Raw genomic sequence first — 10,145 nt, 5'->3', positions numbered from 1 at the left:
ATCGCGGGTGTCTAGCAATAACACATCATTGCCATATGCTTTACGAAACGTCTCCTCTTATCTACATACAAAATCGCTCACCTCTCTCCCTTCTTGGGCAATACATCGGAAATCCTAAGCAGCCAATACCTTACTCACTGGATCAAGTCTAATCGCCAGAACTTTAATACTCCTCTGAGAGCTAGCCTTTTCCTGTGATGACATCAGATTCCACCCTTGTCTAGCTCTCCCAGTAAAATGACCAGCTAGCTGTGTCAATCTTTCTCGCTCCAACCATTCCATTCTGCTGCCCATGTCAGAGAAGGCAACCAATCTTCCAATGTAGTCTCACTGTCCTCTCCAGTAAGCAACTCTACAGGTGGAGCTCTGCCTCTTCTAGTCAGTGGTAAGTGATCTTCTTCCCTAGTCAACGTCTTCACATCTTCCCTTTCTGAAGATAGACGACTGCTGCCACCAAGGCTTGGTCTGGTACGAGGGAGTTTCTGCTTCAAACTCTAGAGTTCTTCTTCCTTCTCAGCCAGAGTTTGATCAAACTCGGCCACTTGTAGGCAGTTTAGCCCCCATAACTGTTTATACTTATCTCACTCTTGCACCAGCTGTTGCTTGAGCTGATCAGCTCAACCTCTAAGGCTGCTCGAGCTTCTTCTGCAGCCAGAAGGGCTTCCTTCAGTTCAGCAAACTCTGTAGGGTCATCTCAGGTGTCAATCTCTTCAGAAACTGTATCTCTCCCCGGATCAGTCATCTCTAATAAAGGATCTACAGTGAGGAAGATTCCATCAGCATCTCTGAGACAGATCTGGACCCCATTTTTCACCTTCGTGATTAGCATCTGACGCTCATGACCAAAATCACCTATTTTCCCTTCAACAAGCTGTCGCAGCTCAGATATTGAGGTACCCATGGCACTCTTTATCTGCAAACCTCTGGCCAATTGCCGCAGCAATATCCTCTTTAAATTGAGCAGCACTGGTCTGTTCGTAGAAGCCACACATACATCCGTTGATTCAGCTTCTACTCTCTCTTCCATCTCAGTGAGAGCTTCAAATGTAAGCTTGCCAATGACCGTATGGCTTGGACAAGATACTCTTAAATACTTTGAATCTCAATGAATAATCATAATCTGTTTTACAAAGTGTTGCATGCCTTTATACATGAACACCCACACAAATAATTGGGGAATAATTGGGGCGAGCATAAGCGAGCCCCACTCAGGCGAAGTCTCCCACACTCTGTACATATGTACGTACGTCTCCCGTCACACCCATGTGCACACTACTATCTATTTAGCAATAATAATTTAATGCGGTAGCATTCTAGTGAAATATTTTCATTTAAGTGGGTGTGGTTGCAATAAAATAAAAATGTCGCCTACCTTAGCCAATCTTACTTGCAGCAACATAAGACAGATCTGTCGTCAAGACACTCAACAGCAGGGAAAATTTAAGAAAACACATAAATCTTCAAGTTTTTATTAATTATGGTTGAATGACAGAATATGAAAGCACTTAAAATGACTCATCAGAGAAAAGAAAGTCTAAAAGTACTATGCTTGAAAATATTATAGTTATAATTAAATTATACTTATTAAAGTTACAACTGAGTATCTTCACTGCTAATAAAGCTAGAACAGCAAGCTATAAAATTTCCTTCAATGCATGAAAGTCACAATTTCTGCGCTCCTCTGCATGTGTATCATTTACAATTTGACAACATTAGCCTTTCTGACATCTAAGCATGCTAGCTTGTGTTCCTCCTTTCAATGTTCTACATTCGCCTAGTAATTAATGATAATGATATACATATTTTAATAATTCACACAATGTTACACATGTGAGCAATAAACATACGATGGTGGAAACAATCTTATGATTCTTTTTACACTAACATGCTTGTTGACTAGGTGACATTATAAAGTTACTTCCATGTGGGTGAAATGGTGCATTTAAACATGTGCTTATTGCTAGGGTTTGGCAGATTATGCTCTAAAATAGCTCCATATATGTCTCTATTATGCTCCACCAGTCAGCCATCATGTTCCCAATCATACCTATGAATTTTCTTGTATAACTTAGCCTCACCCAAAAATGTGAGCCAGTAATTCAATTATGAAGTTTTTGAGTATTGTGAGCAATAGTAGCTGTTGAAACATAAAATTATTGAGTGCAAGGACCTGTTTTTATTGCATTTCTCAACACATTTTTTAGTTTTCTATTATGGCTCTATTATGCTTAGAATATGCCTATGCTCTTGGGCCCTATTATGTTAAAAATGATGCTGGCATAATCTTCCAAGGCCTACTTATTGCAACAAATTCTGTAGCAGTGACACCAGACTCTTCCAAACCACTATGCACTACCAATAGGTGGGGTCAGACTAAGGTAGGAGGCGGCAACATTGAGGGAGCACAGTCCACAGTAGACATGGCAAGGAACAGCTCATTGATACGCTCAGAATCTTCAATCTCCTTATCCAAAACTCCAGGATTGACAAAAGGCGAAATTTGTTCATCAGAGAATCAAAAGTATCCTGACGGCCATGCTTCAATTGCCCAAGTTTGATTTCATCAGGCCAAGGGGATGCAATGAAGAGATCAGACACTTCCTCCACCCATCAAGTAGGATTGTTTATAGCACTACTTCAAAGATTCCCGGTGAATTTATATCTTCACAAAGGGAGCCTTTGTTTGACTCTTTCTTTGCTACACAGCTCTGTGCAGCAATACAAACAGTAAAAGCTGTCTTATATACCACGCTCACACACTCTCATCTTATATTAACATAAATCATTGTTGACATGGTTTTGTTCAACATGATGCACTTTGTTTTATATTCTAACACCCATATGACAGGTAAGTGCTTTACACTGGTAATGAATGGCAAACAGAGTAATGGGTCTATAGATAAAACTAAAACAGCTTATAGTGAGTTAGACCATTCATTTCCTTCTACTCCTCCCTCTTAGTCCCCTTTTGTCTCCATTTCCTCCACTCCACTCACTCCTCAATTGATCTCTCACTCCCCTCACTCTTCCAATTTTAAGAACTGCTGATTCCCTGGTACAAACCTTGGTTTATTAATGTTTTTCCATACTTTATTGAAATTAATATACACAGAGAAGTATAGATGTTAAATCAATGTATCTTTTAAAAACATGAGACACTATTCAAAATTAATATACACAGAAGTGTCTCATGTTTTTTAAAGACATTGATTTAACATCTTCCTCCTGTCAGCTACAGTTATATCTCATAACATTTTGTTTGCAGCACCGACACTCAAGCTGTTAAACATGCTAGCACTTTTGCCATGAAGACTGGCAAAATCTCTTGCTAATTACAACAGTCAAACCTTTTCCTCTGAAAGGTAATCTTTAGTCTCAGGAATTGAGTTTCTTCTTGAGATTAGCAAAATCTGGTGGCAGCTTAAAAGAAATAGAAGCAAAAGCACCAGGACAAGTAGGGGTAGAGAATATATGTAATGCTTTTATTATTATTATTATCATTAATATTATTATTACTGTTTTTAAAGCATCTCATAGGAGGTGTTTATCTGTTTTATGGAGACATAGTATGACAAGTGGTAAGTTAGTGTTATTTTTGCATGCTTCTATATCTAGCAGTTTCCATAGCATTAACCTCACTGGCTTCAAACAGAATTATTCCTGAGTAGTTTCAAATTATATTCATCATCTTACCAACCAAATAAAGGGAGAATAGGGCAATTTAGAAAGGAAAGGGGAAAACAAGAACGAATGGAGATTGTGTAGAAAAAGCGAGAAGCAAATGACAATGAACTACTGAGTGAGAGAGAGGAGTCACTGAACAACACAACAAATCATGAACAAGAAATGATGGAAGAACTAAACATTTATTGTGTGGGTGCATTATACATGCATATTAATAATCACATGCAGCTATGTGATAACAAAATTTTTAATATTAAAGTGATGCACACACCATTACCGGAACTTTAAAAATCTTGTAAAAAAAAACAGTTACTCTTACATTATTTGACAATGTACACATGTCAACACTACATATAGTTAAGTAATATCTAGTGTAAAACAATTGATTGTCAATATTGCTATTAAAATCAATTTGTTTTGGTAGGATTAAATTTATGAAAGGACACAAGATTTACTTTCTTGTGATGGTTCAGAAGATAAAGCAGCAGGTTTGTCTTTTGCCGGTAACTGATACTTAGAGCGAATTTTATCACGCTCTGATTCCTTTTCTTTACGGTGCTGTAATCTTTCTTGACGCCTTTTTTCCAGTATTTTATCACGTCGTTTCTGTTCTTCCTGCTTAAAAGCTTCATTTGTAGCCTAAAAAAATCACAACAATTTATATTACAACTTTGAGTGTAACATTAGACATGTCTGCAATAGCTTTGACTCAAAGCAAAAGACTTAGTAATCAAAGTGAGTGAAAACAAATCTAATGTTACACAACAAATTTGTTTTGCTCTTTAATATCTAAAATAAATGTCTTCTTTTTACAATGGTGTCAGGTCTAGCACACATCCCTGACTAGAGGGGCAGGTTACCTAACTATTGTTGAAGTTGAACAACCTAATCTTTATTGAAAACGGGTGTAGTACACCGTATCAAACTGGAACTTATTTCAAGCCATTTGCATCAACAATTCAGTCATTATCTTCATCAATGCATTCTTCATCTCAGCCAGTTTCATCAATAACATCTCTATCTCAGCCGGCTTTGTTAATGTCATCTTCATCTCTGCCAGCTTCATGAATTTCTTTACCATCATTAAAGCCCGACCATACATAGGCCATTGCAGGCCCGGGCATTAGGGGGCAATGCCCAGGTTGACTTTTTCACCAATAATTATATTCATGATTGTGGTGTGGGCATCCAGTATAAACTGTGGTAGTTCAACCAGGCTTCTTTGTTGTTTTATGCTAAGACACCATCTCAATGAAGTTATAGATCAGTATTTTCCATTTTCCTTGCAAAATTGTATGGAACCACACCCACTAATTATTGATGCCCAGGTCAAACCAAATTTCTGCAACCGCCCATGCAACCATACTTTAGAGTACGCAAAGGAAGTGCTAAGCCTTGGTATGCTTTATATGGAATTGCAGGATGGAATTTGGGAGGGTGATGGTCATACAGTTTTGAATTGATGGAGTTACTTAATGATTATTCTTAAAGCTACAGGCCATAGAAACTACTTCTTGACACACCCTCATTATTGTTGGGTGCTTTCCCCAAGGTAGGAAATGCAGCTCAAGCACTCAAGATTCATTAATGTTCATGAGTGTCCTGACTCAAATGTTCCATGTGATTTACACATGGAGCATTTGAATAAACTGATCAAGTTATGTGCGCATCATCTAGGTGCAAACAAAACAGAAAAGTATCATTAGCCCAATTTATGAAACACTTTATGCATTTGATGAAGAGAACGCAATTTGAAATGTGTCTGGTAGGCATTCAGTTCCAACAAGAAAAGAAGATCAAAACGAAGTAATAAAGGAACTAGTTCAAAATGATATACTTAAATCAAAACCAGCACACAAACACAATCATTTCAAAGGTTTCTCCTGCAACGTCATGAAAAGTGCGGATTATTTTAAAACTATAACTAGGATGAAACAGCGCTAATGCACAATGATAAAATATGAAATGAAATTGCCTTAAGAAATCAATAAGTGCAATACTAATATAATGCATGTACATGTTGTTATACTTTTAATTAACATTTATGACAGAACTATTATTATTATGGTTATTATCATTATTAACAATTATTATTATTATTATTATTATTATTATTATTATTATTATTAGATTTCATTAGCAATATAAATATCTGTACACACAATACATACAAGACTATCTACAGCACTGGTCAGCAATAAGTTGACACGTTTTGCGTTTAAGTTGCGTTTGAGTTTGCTATAGTTTATTGTTTTCATAGAAACATACTAGTTGTAAACTAACATTATCCATGCTCAGATGTTACCACAATCTCTGGCAAATGTAACTTGTTTAAATTCAAACTTAATGTGGCTGCTTATCTGTATGTTATCACATTTTATTGCGTTCACCAAACTAGTTTAGTATAGTTCAGCGATCGTTCGTTTGTCAACTTATTGCTGACCAGTGCCGTATTAAGACTATACATGTATGTACTAATAAATTATTATATGGATTTTCATTTAAGACATGTACAAACTCAAAAACCAACATCACAACACAAGCAAAAGCCTATAATACTATCATTAGGTATGCATATATATCAGAAAAACATAGAATATAATAACTTCCTACAACATTTTTTCTGTAACTTGCAATATGCTATAATTTTTTCATTGCAGAATCTTCTTTACACTCCTGTTTGATATAGCATTACACATTATGACTGCTTTCATCTTATCCAGCTCTTCCTACTTGTTGCACGTACATCTCTACATCTTCTGGCACACCAAAATGTATCACGCACCTAATATCAGAGCAATCAATACCTAGGCCAAAAGCAACGGTTGCAATGAGTATCCTAAAACAGGATTGCTTTAAGAATAGCCTAAGGATACTATTTCAAACAGACTCTTGTGTACATCCTGTGTAATAATCAACAATACAACTCTTGGTTTACAAGGGAATGCCCAGGTGGTTCTGTCATTTCACCCTTCAAGTAACAAAAAAATGCTCTCCAGAGTGTGGCAAAATTGGTTGGGCCACAAAAATAATAATAGTTATCTCCATTCCTACCCATTTACTTTTAAGCTCAATCATCATGGGCAGAAATGAATCTTTAATTGATTTGAACTCAACAACACTAAAGAATAAATTATCTTTACTAGGTGACACTTCAACTAATACAACATCCTTCATGCTTAGTATTTTCATTACATGCTTCAAATGACTGGCTACTGTTGCAGTTAAAGCCATAACTTAACTAAGTATTATTTGGAATCAGGCTCCTTATCTCACCTAGTTTTGAGAATTCAGGTCTGTATTCCTCTCCACTATACAACATAGCAGTCAGTGCATGATGCATAATGACAATTACACTGTCTACTAACTTATAATCTATTTACAAGTTCTTTATCAAATGTCCTTCATCAACAATAAAGGCCACTGATTGCTCTTGGTAAAGGTCAGACTTAAGCACGTTCCTCCACATTCTTCCTTTCTTTAGACACTCTGGGCTAATGAAGATCAACTGAAATTCACCATTTGCACACCTTTCCAATGAGATCTGAGGCTCCCTAGCAAACGCAGCAACAGCACCCCGTTGTCTGAATCTCTCAGTCTGATCCATTATCAGTGTTTAGGCAGACCAACCAAAGCTATGCTTTTACCTTGGGGCAAGACTCTGATAGAGTCATACACTAGAGGCAAGCAGCAATGAATAAGACTCTTGCAATAGCCAGTTAGCAAAGCTACAAAAGTATCTTTGTCAGTTATATAGCTAAGGAAGGCCTCCTTCTATTTGTCATGAAGCTGGAAGCCAAGTTTGAAAATAACAGCATCAACTTGCTTAGCTAGAGCAGCAGCCACAATTTTACTCTCACAACTCTAACCATCACCAGCAAATGTGTGGCTTAAATGTATTTGATGTCCACACAAAAATAAGTTGATATTAGGCATGGCACCAGACTCTTACTTGGTAAATTAGAGTTTGGCTAGCAAGACCAGTAAAGTCACAACTTCTTGGTGGGTAGAGTTATCTCCACAACAATTTTGCTCCACCTACAGCTCACACCTTAGGTGCTAATGTGCTAAAGCAAAATCAGTTTTACTACAAACGGAGAGTTTCCAATTCCTTCAGTCCCATCCCCTATCTATGGTCTGGCGGGCCATGCTAAACTCTGGCACCGCGAGACTATTGCTAAACTACCAGTTGTCTATCATGGTGCCTCCACACAAGTGACACCATTAATGTAAATATGGCATTCTATCTCAAGCCAGTGAACTACATATACATATACTTCACCTGCACCTACTTAACTCTAACCACAACAAAGAATGTGACTAACCACATTCCGTTTGTCTCTCATGGTGGACTATTCCCTTTTAATTACTTTTCTACTAACTTGACATGTTGCTTGATCTTCATTTAACCCAACAGCACTCTCTAAATCCTTCGTTAATCCCTTTATTTTGCTCTTAACAACAGCCCCAGCCACCACATCCATTTCACTTTCGTCGTGGACCAAGCCCAACCTTTTTAATTTTCAGCAGTTCGACCACACCCCGGAGCAGCCAGGTGCACCCGCTTCTCATTTATTAACCAGTCAGTTGTCCGGAGATCTAGATAGGTCGAGTATTTCCTGGAATTTGTCCAAGGCTATTGTGGAGGCTTGTTATCAATAGAAAAAGTAGGCAGGGCAAATAGTAATAACGGTTATTAAAGCAAAATGTCTGCTGAAACCAGCTCCTGATATACTCACACAGCTCACACTCACAGGCTCCTGTCATCGTCTTTGCATTAGGCAGCTCAGTCATAGGTAAGTAGATATTACTCTTTAGTTGCATAATGTCTGTCATTGCATAATGATTCTGCTGAGTTTAATAAACTGAATTGCCTGACATTGGGGTTCATAATTGGGTTACTGTATAAAATACTGCATCGTACCATTGGCACTTTCATTTTGTGGTAATCCAAATAATAGTAATGTACGTGTAGATGATTGTTTAATAGTATTCATGAATTAATGACATTAATTTCTGAATCTTCAAACCCATTGCGGCATGAATTGCCATGCTTAATACAGAGTGGGGTCGGTCTATCTACATGCAGAAATCCTAATGACTTTTTATGAGATCCCTGGCAAACATCTTATTGTTTTGATCCCAGTACAGTAATTGTGATATTGCTTGGGTCTCATACAGTGTAACTGTACCTGTATCAGTATAGCTTTGCCTATAATCTTGTGCGTGTATGAAGTGAATTTTTAGCAGGAAAAAATATCTAGGCCTTGCCAATTAATGTTCATTGAGTAGCAAAAATTGAAAAATGTAAGTTTGTTTTTACAATGTTGTGATACACACATGTAGTTTGAGTTTTTGTATTGCATGTCTATCAGCAGTGCATAGGAATGTTATTAGAATTGTATTCCCATATTACCTTGTCTATGGTAGTAATTATAATTGTAAACAAGATGAAGTTTTTTTGCGTGTACATGAATTATCTCAGGCTTGATATACAATACACGTATGTCCTTGAGGTTCCACAGTTATCAATCATGTAGTCTAAACAGGGTTTCCCACAAAGTATGCTAAGTAAGCTAAACAGCATGAGCTTTGTGAGCCAACTAGCACCACAGCGCATTACATGACATTTGCAATAACTTTAAAAATTTATTTAAAAATTTAATTTTGAATGGAATCAGCTCAAAGTTTCTACGCAACATAAGTACATGTATGTGTATCAGAAAACATTGTAAAATTGATAAAATTCTCTCTTTGTATTTTTGATGAAATTTGGTGAATGTTGTTGTACATGTATGCATGTAATAGAGAAATTTGGAAGTACTGGACTCAAATTTCCCTTTGTACTATAATGCTACAAAATGTTTCGCTCAATTTTTGAGCAAATTTAAAAATTGATAAAATCTAAATTTTATCTCAATTGGCTCAAATTTTCTATGCAACATAAGTACATGTATATGGATGAGAAAACATAATAAAAATTCAAGAATTCTCTCCTTGTCATTTTTGATTGAATTTGATCAGTGTCCCTGTATATAGTACAGGGTGTTTGGCTCAATTTTTGAGCAATTTGACAATCCATTGACAAGAACCTGTATCAGCACTATGCCAAATCTGTTGAGGAACCCTGACTCTAAGCATTATTGGCAATGTTATATTGGTTTATAATAAACAACTCTTCTCTTTCCCAATGCATGTATGTATTGTTAATAGGTATTGCATATTTCTGTCTTCTCATGTTTGTGTTCCTTGACTCCTGTCCTTGTGCATCTTTGTCTCTTTTCTCTCCAAAGCCTTTCTCTCCTCCTCATACACACGTACGCATATGTCTCACTTTTGGTCTTTCTCGTTCCTTTGCTAGGTCTCTCACATGTCATCTTCTCTCTTTCTTGTGTTAACACAGTTTTAGTATCAGTAAGCAACTGTAAAATACCATACACATACATTAATGTATACAAACA

The 10,145-nt window shown here is 36.8% G+C and overlaps 1 protein-coding gene and 1 long non-coding RNA gene across 2 annotated transcripts; both read right to left on the bottom strand.

The window, feature by feature from the left end:
• Positions 1-3,928: 3,928 nt before the first annotated feature.
• On the bottom strand, positions 3,929-8,226 carry LOC100641812 (uncharacterized). The gene is made up of 2 exons (XM_003388478.3): positions 8,067-8,226; positions 3,929-4,323 (listed from the first exon to the last, which is right to left on the bottom strand). Exons 1-2 carry the CDS (start codon positions 8,166-8,168, stop codon positions 4,117-4,119), a joined length of 309 nt encoding a protein of 102 aa, XP_003388526.1. The 5' UTR covers positions 8,169-8,226; the 3' UTR covers positions 3,929-4,116.
• Positions 6,157-8,060, bottom strand: LOC109584142 (uncharacterized). The gene is made up of 2 exons (XR_002185868.1): positions 6,961-8,060; positions 6,157-6,523 (listed from the first exon to the last, which is right to left on the bottom strand). It is a non-coding gene; the product is annotated as an uncharacterized LOC109584142 (long non-coding RNA).
• Positions 8,227-10,145: the final 1,919 nt, after the last annotated feature.

This window comes from Amphimedon queenslandica, unplaced genomic scaffold (assembly GCF_000090795.2).
Source record: "Amphimedon queenslandica unplaced genomic scaffold, v1.1 AMPQUscaffold_13242, whole genome shotgun sequence".
Classification (NCBI taxonomy): Eukaryota; Metazoa; Porifera; class Demospongiae; order Haplosclerida; family Niphatidae; genus Amphimedon; species Amphimedon queenslandica.
The sequence above is the reverse complement of the archived record's forward strand: the minus strand, read 5'-3'. Positions and strand labels throughout refer to the sequence as shown.

Coding starts and splice junctions, on each gene's coding strand:
- LOC100641812 (XM_003388478.3), bottom strand. CDS start 8,168: ATGGATGTGGTGGCTGGGGCTGTTGTTAAGAGCAAAATAAAGGGATTA. Junction 4,324..8,066: donor AAGATCAAGCAACATGTCAA/GTTAGTAGAAAA, acceptor TGATTTTTTTAG/GCTACAAATGAAGCTTTTAA.